The sequence below is a fragment of the Nipponia nippon genome, unplaced genomic scaffold, assembly GCF_047370975.1.
Source record: "Nipponia nippon isolate SJK-2023a ecotype South Korea unplaced genomic scaffold, ASM4737097v1 scaffold_16, whole genome shotgun sequence".
In the NCBI taxonomy this organism is placed as follows: Eukaryota; Metazoa; Chordata; class Aves; order Pelecaniformes; family Threskiornithidae; genus Nipponia; species Nipponia nippon.
The window spans coordinates 7,748,087-7,763,478 of record NW_028262332.1 but is presented as its reverse complement, the minus strand read 5'-3'; the positions used below and the strand labels follow the sequence as shown (position 1 = coordinate 7,763,478).

At 41.7% G+C, this 15,392-nt stretch overlaps 1 protein-coding gene across 2 annotated transcripts in view; it reads left to right on the top strand.

Moving 5' to 3' along the window:
* The first annotated feature begins 1,125 nt into the window (after window positions 1-1,125).
* The window catches only part of MED27 (mediator complex subunit 27), a 96,462-nt gene continuing 82,195 nt past the window's right edge, over window positions 1,126-15,392 (top strand). For both annotated transcript variants that reach the window (XM_087753258.1, XM_009476970.2), the window contains exons 1-2: window positions 1,126-1,384; window positions 4,641-4,785. In XM_087753258.1, coding sequence (XP_087609384.1) covers window positions 1,179-1,384; window positions 4,641-4,785 — 351 coding nt within the window. In that variant the 5' untranslated portion in view covers window positions 1,126-1,178. The remainder of the gene's footprint in view (window positions 1,385-4,640; window positions 4,786-15,392) is intronic.

The window sequence follows — 15,392 nt, the reverse complement described above, 5'->3', positions numbered from 1 at the left end:
TCTGAGAACATTTAATTGATCAGATGCAATTTTCAGAATCTGCCGCCTGATAGACAGAGAAGCGTCACTGAGTGGAGGGCAAAGCCTCGCTTCACTTGGCCACTGACACATCTGCCTGTCCTTGTCATACTCATTTCCATTTTACATATTAAAAAAAAAGCACCCTTGACTAAAGGATCTGTCTGTGTGGATTGTGCTTACTGAGTTTAATTAATACCTTTATGAAAGAGGTTGTTATTTACTTTAGAAGTTGAGAAAACAGAAAACCTAGCCCTGTGCTGCAATTCACTCTGTGTGGACTGAGTATTGGCCCGCGCAGCGTTCATTTATTTTAGCTCTGTTTATTTTAGCTGCACTCTAAGGGTGAAAAGAGCTGGCGGTGGCATCGGAAACACAAGCAGCTCCTACAAAGGCCAGCTAGTACTACTTAGTGCTATGATAGCGGTCTTGAACTTTGCAGTGCTTTGCAAACACTCGATAACGAAGGCCGGGTCCTCGTCCTGTTGATTTCAGTAGACATCATGGCTGAGACATGCACTGCAACATGGAGCCCAACCTTAACATCTGAATTCAGTCTGTCCATGAGCGTAAGGCTTATAGAAGTATTCTTGCCTGCTTAAAGCTAAGCACGGTTGCAGCAGGACGGGGGCCCCGGATTCCTATTTTAAATAGTTTTATTTCTGGCTCTATGCCTGGAAAAATCCATATAGAGCATCCAGAGGAGGGAATATAGCCTGTATTATAAGCAGAGAATGATGCACAGCACAGGAAAATAGACGAAAAGAGGACATTTGACTGGAAAAAATTATTCAGAGGAAGGAGAGAGGTATTTTAGAGATGCACATGCCAGTGCTCGTTTCTTTTGCCCCTGGCTCCTGCTCCGGGCCGGGCAGACATCTCAGCCGCTCCCGTCGCAGGCGGTGGGCACAGGACGCGCGGGGCAGACCCGCCTTTGCCGAAGAAATCCCTGAGGTTAGAAAAAGAGGATAAAAGGCTTAAAAGCGACCTGTTGTGCCGGTTAACCGGCCCGCCGCCGGGGGCAGCCCCTGAGGGAACCGCCCCGCTTCCCGCCGCCCCCCTCAGAGCCCGGACTACATTTCCCAGCCTGCCCCGGGCCGCGGCGGCCTCGCCGCGCTCCTCAGGGCCCGGCGGGAGGAGGCCGGGCCCGGCCGGCCAAGATGGCGGATGGGGTGCTGAGCCCCGGGGTGAACCTGGAGGCCTTCTCCCACGCCATCGCCGCTATCCAGGCGCTGCGCTCCAGCGTGACGCGGGTCTTCGACTGCCTGAAGGATGGGATGCGGAACAAGGAGACCCTGGAGGGCCGGGAGAAGGGCTTCGTGGCCGCCTTCCAGGAGAGCCTGCACTCCGTCAGCCGCGACCTGGGGTGAGCACCCGGCCCTGAGGGGGCTTCCACCCGCGGCGGTGTAGAGACGGACCCCCGGTCCCGGCCCTGGGGCGGCGGCGCGGCGGGGAGAGGGGTCCCGGGGTCCCCCGGGCCTGGCCCCTCGGAGGCGCCCGGCGGTGCCGTTTCCACTCCCGGAGAAAGTTTTAGGCAAATAAATGCGAAAACGCCCCGGTTTATTCCTTCCAGCGTGGTGCGCGATACCCCTCCGTGGTGTTTCATGCCAGAGCCTCCGAAGGGATGAGTGCTGCTCGTAATGTTTACCTGGGTTTTGTTCTTGTTTTGTTTTAAAAAAGGAGCTGTCGGTGGGATTGCGCTGGCAAGCGGAATGCTTTTGGTTGCAGGGAGATTTTTCTCTGTTTTCTGAAGGTTTTGGGTTTTTTTAATTAAAAATCATCACTTTTTAGGCTCCGACCATTCAGTAGCTTCCAAGCAGTTCAAGAATGACCATTTCATGACCCAGACTTGGAAGGCTGGAAAGTTAGTACACGTTAAGTGTAGTTGTTTAGTGCCAGCAGGTGTGTTTCAGGTACATGGAGACTGTTGAGAAAATAATAAATAGAAATAATAAATAGAACCTGTTGAGGCTTAAGGTCCATGTGGATCCTGTGGACTGTTGGGTTCAGTTGGATCCTCCTGGAAGCCATCAGTGCTGTCCTGGGAGGCGTCCGAGGGCAGGGTGAGTGCATCACCCTTTCCCAGCACATCATCTGGCCCCCTGAGATTTAGGGTTCAGGGTCTTGTGTACAAGAACTTGTTTCTTGCTGGCTAACAGGCCTCGTTGATTTTTGGTTCTGATCGTGGTAATATAACTTGTTACCTACTTCTTCTCTTTTCTTGGGAAAGATGGTAAGTAATCATTCTTACAAATGATGTTGTACACAGCTTTATAGACTTCTGTTGTATCCCTTTGGTTTTTATTGTTTTCAAGTTGAGGAGGCTTCATGGTTCCCTATGTGGAAGCTGTGCCATTCCTTTGGTGATCCTTCTTGTCTTGCTCAGTAGCTTTTTAAAGAATTATCTAGTATTACCCTGAAATCTTGTTCCCAAACAATAATAGATAGCAATTGGCTCTGACCTGTCTTGTCTCGTGTGTAATATTTTACACTCCTCTACTTTGCAGTTTATCATCCAGTATTTCAGTGCTGTGAAGTTCTTGTGTGATTCTTTGCAGTCAGCCCCTGTCCTTACTACCATACCTGAGAGCAGCTTCATCATCAAACTTCACCGGTTCCTTTTTCACCATCTCTTCCACACCATTAGTGGATATGCTTATCAGTGCTTTGGTGACCATTTCTTTCCTGATTCCTTGCAAGATAACTTATTTTTTTTAATATTTAGAGTATATTTGATTTGTCTCTTTTGGCTCATATCATGAAAGTATTGACTGGGATCCCTGTTCAACAAATCCTTAGTTGTTATGTCTATTCACATTTATTTTATTATATTATTTTGTCAAGAAATATTAAGCACATTCATGAGTGTTCACAGCACCAGAGGCTTAGAAGTAATGTAGGCCATGGAAACTTGAAGGAATGATGATTAATAAAGGAGAATTTTGTAGTAGTAAAGTATGGAAGTCTCTTAACTGCCAGTTCCCTGATTGCTGGCATTTATTTTCGTAACCTTCATTAAATGCAAATTGAGACATTTGAGATTTTTCTTTACAGAGATTTTCAAGTCACCCTGTGCAGGGTCTGAATCCTGCTTTTAATCTAGTGGAAGTTCTGAAGTTCAGAGTAAGCTGTAACATTCAGAAATCAAAAGGAAAGGCACCTGATTAGTCATGTCACTTGAAAAACTGCATTTTATATCTGTGCAAAGTAGCCAGTCTTTCTTCTACAGCTGATTAATGCAAGTTTTAAAAATTGCTTAACTTTTGTTATTATTAAATGTAGTGTCTGACAAATGAGATATGAAGCAATAATAGATCATTTCACAGAGCTTTTTTCCATGGGAAAAGTGTGCTTATTATGCTTTAGTTCAGTATTTTATACACGTCTACAAATGTACAAATTGCCTGTGGAAAACAGAAGATGCTTCCTTGCCCTGAAGACTTGGAATGTGTGTACTTGCTGAGAGTAATCACAGACTTTGCAGGACCATCTCCAGGCTTAGGACTAAGGCCAGCTCTTCTGTGTATTTATATGAGGACAATTTTAATTTCTAGATCTTTAATGAAATGATGAGGCATCTGCCTGCTTGATGGGCAAAAAAGTATTTCTTGTATTGCCGCTAGTATTGCAGCCAATGCTCAAGTCAGAATTTTGAAGTTTCTGAGGGTATGCATTGCTCAGAGGATGCTTTGGGTTCTGGAAGTACTTGTGAGCAGGACCCACCATAGTTTGAATCTTTCCCGGTTGTCTTACAAAGACTCTTGGCTTGTACTTTCATAGAATCACAGAATCATAGAATCGTCAAGGTTGGAAAAGACCCTTAAGATCATCGAGTCCAACCATTAACCCAGCACTGCCAAGTCCATCTATACCATGTCCTCGAGCACCGCGTCTATCCGTTCTTTAAACACCTCCAGGGATGGAGACTCAACCACTTCCCTGGGCAGCCTGTGCCAGGGCCTGACCACCCTTTCGGTGAAGAAAAGAAGTTTTTCCTAATATCCAACCTAAACCTCCCCTAGCGCAGCTTGAGGCCGTTTCCTCTTGTCCTATCGCTTGTTACTTGGGAGAAGAGACTGACCCCCACCTCGCTACAACCTCCTTTCAGGGAGTTGTAGAGAGCAATAAGGTCACCCCTCAGCCTGCTCTTCTCCAGACTAAACAATCCTAGCTCCCTCAGCTGCTCCTCGTAAGACTTGTGCTCTAGACCCTTCACCAACTTCGTTGCCCTCCTCTGGCCACGCTCCAGCACCTCGATGTCCTTCTTGTAGTGAGGGGCCCAAAACTGAACACAGCGCTCGAGGTGCGGCCTCACCAGTGCCCAGTACAGGGGCACCATCACCTCCCTGGTCCTGCTGGCCATTCCTGATACAGGCCAGGATGCCATTGGCCCTCTTGGCCACCTGAGCAGGAGCTTCTCTCCTTAGAAGCATGACAGTGATTAAGTCGGTGTTGGTTTTTTTGTTTGTTTGTTTTTTAATCGAATTGGGCAGGTATTTAGAACTCGCATAGATATTAAATTAGAGTTCATGCGTGATTGCTGTCCCTCCAGGAGGACTGTACATCTCGGATATCTGTATCTGCAAATCTGACTTTAAAAATGCCATTCTGTTTTCTTTCAGTGAACTGGAGCGTCTGAGCAACCTAGTTGGTAAACCATCTGAGAACCATCCCCTGCACAATAGTGGGCTCTTGAGCCTAGATCCTGTTCAGGACAAAACACCACTTTACAGCCAACTTCTTCAAGCCTACAAATGGTCAAATAAGGTAACAGAATACATCAGTGTAATTTAGTTGTGTATTTCCTACAGAATGTTTGATTTGTGGTACAGGAGACCTCTGAGTGTTTGAGACTGTCAAAACGGCTGAGTTTGTTATGAAGTTCAGGAGCATAATATGTACCTAAATGTACTTTTAAGGGTAAAAATGGTGCTTGAGAGGAGACTTTTCTGCGATACCGAGGTGTGCCCTTGTCGTTCAAAGGGGGAGTTAACTCCCAAGCAGAAAAGAATCGTAGAATGGTTTGGGTTGGAAGGGACCTTTAAAGATCATCGGGTTCCAATGCCCCTGCTGTGGGCAGGGACGCCTTCCATGAGACCAGGTTGCTCAAAGCCCCATCCAGCCTGGCCTTGAAATGCTTCCAGGGATGGGGCATCCACAGCTTCTCTGGGCAACCTGTTCCAGTGCCTCCCCACCCTTATAGTAAAGAATTTCTTCCTTATATCTGATCTAAATCTACCCTCTTTCAGCTTAAAGCCATTACCCCTTGTCCTGTCACTACATGCCCTTGTAAAAAGTCCCTCTCCAGCTTTCCTGTAGGCCCCCGTCAGGTACTGGAAGGCTGCTATAAGGTCTCCCCGGAGCCCTCTCTTCTCCAGGCTGAACAACCCCAACTCTCCCAGCCCATGCTCATAGGAGAGGTGCTCCAGCCCTCTGAGTATCTTCACGGCCTCCTCTGGACTTGCTCCAACAGGTCCATGTCCTCCTTATGGTGGGGGCCCCAGAGCTGGATGCAGGGCTCCAGGTGGGGTCTCATGGGAGCAGAGTAGAGGGGCAGAATCCCCTCCCTCGCCCTGCTGGCCACGCTGCTTTTGATGCAGCCCAGGATATGGCTGGCTTTCTGCGCTGCAGGCGCACATTGCTGGGTCATGTTGGGCTTCTCATCAACCAGCACCCCCAAGTCCTTCTCCTCAGGGCTGCTCTGAATCCATTCTCTGCCCAGCCTGTATTTGTGCTTGGGGTTGCCCCAACCCGTGTGCAGGACCTGGCCCTTGGCCTTGTTGAACTTCATGAGGTTCACACAGGCCCAGCTCTGAAGCCCGTCAAGGTCCCTCTGGGTGGCATCCCCTCCCTCCCAACGTGTCAACTGCACCATGCAGCTTGGTGTCGTCAGCAAACTTGCTGAGGGTGCACTCAATCCCACTGTCAGTGTCGCTGACAAAGCTGTTAAACAGTGCTGGTCCCAATACCGACCCCTGAGGAATGCCACTTGTCACTGGTCTCCACTTGGGCATCGAGCCATTGACCACAGCTCTTCGAGTGTGACCATCCCTGTTTAGCATCTTATGTAGATATAAAAGTATATTGTGTCCTTGCATCTGGCAGTAAACACTGCAGCAGAGAGCAGTGGGATATTAAAAGAGAGAATCAAGAGCTTATGTCACCTCCAAACCTATTTCTAGGAAAGAAACATATAGGGAAGTTGTCATCATCCGAAATCTTGATGCCTTTCCATACCATTTGCTGCTGCTAAAAAGAATTTGCACCTGGTCTCAGAAGTAACTTTGTATTAACAGCTTTGGCATCCCTAGTGTTTTCAGGTTGTCTATATTGCATTGAATTTTAAATAATGTCAAAAAAAAAAAAAGGCAGATAATGTTAATGCAGTTTTTTGCATTTTTAAAAAATTGTTTTTGTTGAAAGAAACTTCTTTCTCATGAGCATAATTCAGTTGTATAAACCTGTATGCTGACTATATCTACAGACAGAAATTGGATCGGTATCTTTCCTTCTCTGCTCTGAACATAGTCTACTTGTGGGTCAAAAATATTCCTTTCCTCACACCTGATTTTAATAAATAAGTAAACATTGCATTATTGCAATTATTACTGGTCTCTGTCTGAGCACCATTATGTTTCAGGTTGCATGTTCCCATCCTGAATTTTTTGAGCATGCTTATTACTTTTTATAGAAATATTTAAATGAATATATCTTTAAAAGCTTTCTTAAAATTATCTTTGGAATACTAGTGAGCTGCTACAAAATGTAAAAGGTGGATTAATTTCTGTTATGATAATTGTTATTAGTGAGAGATTCCAGAGTTGTAGCTTTTAACAACCTTATACAAGACAGCAGGAGTAAGCAAGAATAATAAATCTGAAAATATTTATGGCATTAAAAGAAACAATTCCACTTTAAATTATTTATTGCGATACACGAGCAAGGAAGACTTTCAGACTACACAAGTACTTCATAGGCAAATTCTTGTTATATGTTGAGCCAACGAATCTAATATTATTCAGCTTTAAAATAGAATACTGCAATAATGTTTGTATGAATACCACATTAATGTTTGTACAGTCACTTTTCAGAATACAAATGTGTGTTAACGTCTTCTAAAATCAGTAGAATTCAGCATTGACAGAAGTTTGGTATGGTTGGAAAATGAGGGACAGGAAGGATTTTTAAGTAGAGATTTATTAATTGAGAAAATGTTTCATGTTTACTTGTGTTTCTTGCTGTTAGCAGCAGATTATTGGCACTGAAGAAAAAATAATTCATTTGCTACTTTCAGAAAAAAATGAAACCATCTGACATTTATACATGAAAACTTCTAAACTTGTAATGCAGTTAAGTCTTCAGTGATTTAATTACTTCTTTAGGTTATTATCGGAGTAAACTCGGCTGGTAATGAAATAGCTTTGGCAGAGTTGTTCTAATGGACTTTTTTATTAACGTAGAGTGTTCCGGAGCTTTGAAGAGCAGTTTTTTGTAATAGTGGATTCTGATTTCAGAAAGCAGAAAGTTTTAGCATCCTGTGCGCTCATATACACAGTTATATGTTCCAGGAGAAAACCAGTATTTTTTGTTATCTCTGTTGTCTTTGACTTCCGTTTATACAGCTAAAATAAAAGATACTGTTTAAGTTGTATTTAAATAGCTACTTTCTACCTAATGGTTCTCCTGAACTTTGCAAGCATCCTTTCTAGGGTTTGCAGTAACCAGCAGGCATGGAGAGGTTGCCCGTTTCTAACAGCAGATGCGTTGCCTGTGTGAGGGTATTGGCTGCCGGATTTACCGTTAGCAGCGAAGACCCTATTGATGCTCGTGTCTATGGCTGCTTTATTGTTCATTGCTAAATACACTTCCTGAATAAGTGTTATTTCAGTACATCTTTTGGCCGCCTTCTGTTCTTATTACATGGGTCTGGTGTTTTCTGTTGCTTCAAAGGGAGGATTTAGATGTGGCGATGTGTCAATACACTTTATGTCTGTCTGCATTTAATTTTTAATTTGTGACCCCTTTGTGGCTTGCTTGCTTGTATTTTTGATGAGCTGAGATAAGGGCATTTTCCTCTCTCTTTGATTGTTCATGCATTACTGATGGCATGAACAGCCACATGGCTGCCAGGGGAGGATAGATGGAGGAGAGTTTCAGGGCTATGGTGTAATTCAAAAAGGGCATTTGTGAAATATAGGGAGAATGAGTGCACAGACTTTGTGTTGCATGTTTCAATGCATTCTGTTTATTTTTAAAACATGAGGAGCTGATAGTAGTAGCTTGTAGGACAAGAATGAGTAAGGTCGGTAGTAGTAACTGAGCTATCTCATGAGAAGCGAATTATTGTTTAGTATATCAAAGCACTATACATAATACTATATATTTAAAAAAATAGCTTTGGTGCATTATTTTTTATCTAAAATTGAAAGAACAATTAGAGGCCTGAAATGGTAATCCTTAAAAAAAACCAAACCACCAGAAACCCAGAGAAAAAAAAAACCCACCATTTCAAAAGTTATCCTATATAATAGTCTGTTTAAAAGCTGAGGTTTTTAGTTCGTCCACTTATATCGGTGTTTCTGCTTTGGAAATGATAGTCTCAGCCAGTTTTTGGAGAATACAGTGACAGTAATCTTGCAAATACCGTAAACCACGTGAAGCTCTTTAAAGCACAGTACTACCAAATTGGTTCTTTTTTTAAGTGTATGAATGTACCTAGAACTTAAGCAGTTTTGTAAATCTGGAGGTGGATCATATCTACCTATGTGACTCTTACTTTTTCCGGCAAAATTGGCTGCACAAGTAAGAGCTTGTTTAGTTTTGTTTTCTTAAATTTCAGCTGAGGCTGTATCAATCAATGTTCCTTGTGGTTCCTGAGGTACTGGATGTTAGAACAGTTATTTATTTATATTTGCAGCTTTGTTTTGGTGCTGGGTCAAGCAAATGCCCAATTTTGGTCTGGTCTTGGATGCATGGACAAGCTTTTTGGGTTAAGTAGCGGTGCTGGATGGAGAGTGTAGTGAAGGTCATAGTCACAGGCATAAATAGAAAATTTTGTTTAAGATATGAATGTTGACATAGGAGATTAGACTTACCTGACACTTTTCAACTTGCTTTATTTACCACATTTAATACGTGTAGCTGTGGCTGGTTAGGTATTGTGAGGAGACTCACTTATAGGTGCAAATTTACTGACCTAACTCTTTGGCTTAGTGCAGTAGAGGTTAATTGCATTTAGTTGTGATTTCAGAGATGTTTGCCCCAAACCTTATTTTACTGCTCCTGCGAGTCCCAGCGCTAGTTCCTCTGTTTCTGAGTAACTTAAGTTTGCCCGTTCCAGAGGTACGGAAAAGTACAGTGGGAAAAATGAAAACTTTCCTTACAGAAGTGTGTTATCTTGGCAGCGCTTGTTATTTATTAGCACCTGCTATCCTGATATTTACTTACTGTAGTTTACCCAATAGTTTTGCAGATGGTAAAGTTGTCTGTATAATGGAAGCAGCTGTTTGCGAACACAACAGTTTGTCGAATGCATTAATTGCATACACATGCAGCTGTAAAGGAACTTGACTTTTCCAGGTGTTTAACAGGGCTTCCAAGCTATAGCTGAAGAACACAGAAAGTTTAAGTTGATCTTACTGCAAGCAAGAGCGAAATGGTTTTTGTCTTTGCTTTAGCTTCTTCTATGTGTTAGCAGAAATCATACAAGTAAATTACTTTGCTGACTGTGGGGTGCATGGAGGCATGTAGTAGCCGTGGAACAGTATTTAGGTCTACTTGATAATTTTTTTTTTCCCCCTCCTCTTCAGTTTTATTTAAGAAAAGAGGTTTTCTTCATTACAATTGAAGTTCTGTTTCCCAGAAGGATCCATACGTGCCCTCTAATATACTACTGAAGATACAATATTAGATAAGATAAAAATGAGCTATCATTCTGTATGGGTAATGCAGATAAAGCATTACCAGTAAGTTAGGGAGTTTGTAGAAATCAGAAGGGTTTTTTTCATGTGGACTGTCTCTGTTTAGTAATCGTAGTTGAATTCTGGTTTTAGTGGTTATGTACGTCTTAGCTGTTGGAATTTTTTTGTAATATGATTGTTGTGTCTGAGCAGCTGAAATCTGACAGTAGCAGTTGGAAGGGTTTCTGGTTTATATGTGCGTGGCCTGATACTACTTGGATGAGTCTGGACTGGAGCTGCAGGGTGCTGCTGCCTTACCCCTCGTCACCAGGTGCTTGCTTCTTGTATTATTTTGGAATTCAAGGGAAACTGCCACAGGGGAGAGTGCATCAGCTCTAAGTTTAGATGAAAGGAATTTTTAAAAGTCACTTACTAGACTGAACTACTGATTAAGTTTTGATTTTTATAAAAAGAGATGTGACCTTGTATTTGTGACAGAGCACTTGAAGAACTTGCTTCTGTTGCTCTGCAGGACGCTTCTATAACAAATGCCCTTACGCTGGCCTTCCGTGTTCCTGGGTGCTGTTTTTCTGCAGTAGATGAGACCATGATCTCATGAGTAAGAGCATCATTTACTAAGCAACTGCATGTTTCTTAATATTTGTTCTCAATACTGGGTGACAGAGGGGTCTTGTGGGGGGAAAGATACTTGTTGATGTGATTAAACCAATATTATCTACTTATCCATATGTAAAATGTTTAATAAAGCTTGTGATGGTGTGGTTGCCTGATCCAGCTACAGTAATGCTGGCAGTCAGGGTAGATGCGGGTTTTTTGGAATCCAGGAGTTTGAACTCATTATTTGAGTGGGATAAACTTTTTGTTTTCCATCTGCTTCTTTAGTGAGGTTAGTTATTGCCTGTAATGTGTATTTGTTCATCCTCTTTGCCCTTGGCAAAGCATTTGTATACCCTAGCCCTGTGCATGCCTGAGGCAGTGTCTGTTAAGGTGTTTGCATTGACTCCAGTGGAACAGAAAATATACAGCGTATTATATGTCCACTGAGCAAGGCAAATGCTTTTATAGGGCAAGTTTCCTCTCTCGCAATGGGGTGCTGTCAAGTAATTCCTGCCCAACATTTGAGCTCTAATCCCTGGTAGATTTTTTGCTTATTTGCTTTTGTTTGTTTAATTGGAAGGTACATGCGAAATGGATCAACTACCAAACCAACACTGTAGAATTACTCTTTCCACCAGACTGAAGAAACATTGAGATTGTTGGATAACAGTGAACTAAATCTTCCCTGCGTTGCTGAGTGATAGCAGTATTAGCAGAGTTTACTTGCCCAAGTGAAAATACTGTCTTCTATAAGTCATCTTTCCTTTTTTTCCCCCTTTGCAGTAAAGAGTTTGTTTTCAGACTTTCAAGTAATATTATTAGCAGCAGTAGAAGTGGAGGAAATTTAGAACAGTTGGAGTCTTGAACAGGTGATGTTTTTTCCTTGATTTTTACCTTCACTGAAGTGCAGTGTCTATGCTCTACGGTTTTCAGAGTTGCATTTGTCCGTTTGCTATACTCCAATTCCAACACTTCTGTAGTTTGAACCTGCGTACGTAGGTATATGTGAGTGGTGGTGGTATTGTTTTATCATCATGAAATGGTACTTAAAAACCATGACAGCTGTGTGTTTGGACAGGCTGTTATCTACCACTTCAAGCAGAAAGCAAAAAATCAACTTTTCTGACTTTGTGACTCTCTGGGTGAGTGGGATTTAGATCAAATTAATTAATTTACTCATCTGTGAAAAGAAGATTATGGCAACTTGCATAAACTTTACAGTATCAGTGTATTGTAAATAAATATTCCAAGTGAACAAAGCTGGACAGGATTTGTCATAAATTTATTTAAAATTAATACACTGTTGATCGCATGTTGAAATACACTAAAAAATATTTGGATTTAAATTTGTTACTTCATAGCTTCCTCTTGTTTTTACATAAATTTAAAATCGAACTGTTGAGATAATTACCGTTAATGAGTTAAAATGATTTTCTGTCACATGACAGAAGTGAAAAAGAATACATAGTTTTTGTTTATTAAATTATTTTGATGTGTTCCCTGATAAATTATTTGTATAAATTGTGTTTGTTGTAGGTCTCAAAAAAAGAAATCAATAGAGCCTGTAGAGAAAGTCCAGACTTGTTACGACTGCCCTTGGTAGCTTAGTATTGATTAGACACAAATATTGAGTTTAATGACAATAAATGACATTAAATGTTAACCATAATAGTAGAGGAACACTGTTGAAGGTGGTTTGGTTGGTTTTTTTTTTTTTTTGGTTCAACTTGATTGTAAAGCAAAGTGTTCATTCCAAGGAACATTAATTTTAAATTTTGGATGTGCTCAAACTTGAATTTAATGTAGTTTTACAGTAGCATGGACAATGTAACTGAATTATTATGTTGGCAGTTCTTTGGAAGTTCAGGCAGATGGCCAAGATTTTGTCCTTTCAGGACTCTTTTTTTTCTACAAAAATGCCGTGTTGTGATATTGTGACATACTGTTACCTGGAGATCCAGCTTATTCTGCTGAGATTTCATCCACCCAAATTGGGAAACATTTTCTTTTCAGGTGTACCGTAGTATCAGTGACAGATGTGTGGCAGTGAGGAAAACTATATCATGGTAACTGGATCATCTGCTTGCCCAGTGCTTCTGCAGGTTGCTTTTGAAGATCTCCTGTGCTTGCTGGGGTAAGAGTGGGAAGGTTAGCGGTGCAGCTTGAGATACTGGTATTCTCAGTGAGCGGGAGCGCTAAAGAAGTTACTTCAGAAAAGATTTGAAGTGACCAAAATCCCTTGGTTTGCTTACAGAAGGGAACAAATTAAAAAATAAAATAAGATTTTAATTGAAGCGAAGTGACAAGCTCCTACAAGGATATCTGTCTTGCATTCTGAAGAGCACATTTTAATCTGTTTTGTAAGAGCAGAATCAGTGCTTCATAGAGGGAGTTGGAGGGGAAAGGATCTTGGGGATTACCGCCTGAGGGCTCCTTTCCTGTGCAGATGAGCCATGGGAGTTTATATTCTTGCACTGGAGAAGTGAACAATGCACGAACTGGTGTTTTCTTGCACAGGGGGCACAAAATAGCTGGGCCACTTAGATTCTATTCTTGCTCTTCTTATTAATTTTTGTTGTAACCTTGAGCAGGATGTGTGATTTTTCTGTGCCTCATTTTTCTTATGGATAAAACAGGATAATAATACTTAACCTACTTCTTGGGAGAGTTTCTAGTCTAAATGTGTCTCAAGTGCATTGGGTCCTTTGGACAGAAATGCTTTGTAGATGCCAAATATTATACTGCTAGTGACTAATGTTGTTTACCTGGCAGTCTGGAAAAATGCCTTCTATGGGCTTTTAATTTTGTGTGATTTTAGGCAATTTTTTTTTTTTTAAATATGGCTAAGAAACAGGTGGTTAGCTCTTTGCCTCCAATTGCCATAGTTATTAATTCTTGCTCAGTTGTCTGCCTGGAGAATACTGAGTTTTATTATTGCAGAGTAGATTTTTAGTGACCAACTATGACAGGGGTGGCAAATTCAGGTAGTGTGCAAATTATCCTCGATATTACAGTGCTGCAGGAAAAAGCACTGAAACAGCTATGAGGAGGAAAAAAGAGCTTGTACCAAAATATAAGGGGGGGGGGGGGCACAGGAATTACAATAGTCTATTTATACTTTACCGGAGAAGGGAAAAGGTGGGACAAGAAATTTTTTTGAGGGTGTCCCAGCTATGCAATGGCAGTTTAATTAAAAATAAGTGAATATAGTGAGAGGGAAAAATAGTGAAAACCATAATGAAAACAAGGAAGCTTATAATAATAGCAACAGTAAAAGTGAAGGCAGAATCACCAGCTACTGTATGTTGGGTGGGTTTTATTTTCCCTAGGGATCCTGCCTAAAGCAGCATCTGGGGGCATTGGAGACGGATAACACCAGTTACGTCCTGCTTCTTTTTGGAGGGTGCCTCTTCCCTCCTCAGCTGGGAGTCCCTGGAACCTGCAGCTCTTGGATTCCTGTGTTTCTTTGTCTTTGATTCCTGTGCTGGTTTTGAACAGAAGTCCAACCCAGGGCGATCCTAACTATTTTACTGTTACCACCTATAACTATAAAAGTGGTTTTGACACCTAATAATTGGAACAAAAAGAAATGAAAATTACCAGTTTCTTTTTTCTTTGCGCTGCCGGAAAGATGCTATGGCAGGTGAGGATTTGCCGCCTTGTGCCAGTATAATTCCCTTGAAGGTTAGTTGAATTTCATTGACATTTTAGTAGACTGAGTTTAGTTTCTTACCTCAGGAAGAGAAAAGTGATGATGAGTACCTTTGTCGCTTAAAAAAAAAAAAAAAGAGATATAATTAGCCTTTGATTTGGGCTTGTCTGTTATATAGTTGGATGGTTTATATCTGTGATCTTCTCAGAGTTATAACAGTAGTAATTCACACTAGGATGCTATGTGAAACAAGGTTACATGCGTCCAAACAGAATGTGCCTTTCTTACTGAATTTTGCTCGAATACTTTGTTTCAAATCTGAAGCAGCCTGAGAGCATGATAGGGTGTTTTTCTATTGTTGTGCCTGGTGTTTGTTGTTATTCAACCGTATTTTTCAAGGCTCTGATCAAAATAATGCTGTAAGCTGTACCAGTCTCACTTTTCCTAATTATGGGAAGTGACATATCAATACACACTATTATAAATCACAGCCCCCTTGTCAGCTGGTGGGAATTATTTAATGCTTTACAACACCTTTATTTGCTAATGAGTGGTTTTTTTCCCCTGTTTCTTTGATAAGTATTAATGTTCTAGCTGTTAGCCTATTTCAGGATGGAAATGATTGATGTTGCTCTATTTTAACCAAAACACTTCTGCCCACTCCCGGTTCCTTGTCCCCTAACTCCTTTTTTGCATCTGCAAGAACTCTTCATACAGTTAATGTCGGATGGCTGGATTATGTACTTTGTAAGTCAGTGATCACTTTCCCTTTCTAAGCTGTATAATGTGGTCATCAAACCAGATTGATTAAAACTGCAACGCTTTGTATTAATAACAGATTTTGAATCGAACTAAGCCGTGCCCAGGCACAGAAATGCAGTATGTAGCTGAATAAGCCATGGTGCAACTGTTAGATCGGAAGAAAAGGCTTTACTTTTAGCAGTCGAGAAATATAACAAAGTATAACTGGAAACCCATGTTGTCTAGGGATTAACTGAAGAATATGTAGGACTGCAGAACAAGGAGAGCATTGTAAGAAACCCTCGGACCCAGCGCTCCTTTGAATTTCGCATTTGCCTGCTATCTCAGCCCTTGGTGGCTCAGACTGGCTTGCTGCTGGTGGTGAAAGCCTGGTTTATCTTCCAGTGGATGGTGGCCACTGTGAAAGCACAGAGGATGTTTTCAGAGACTCAAAGTTGTGTCTC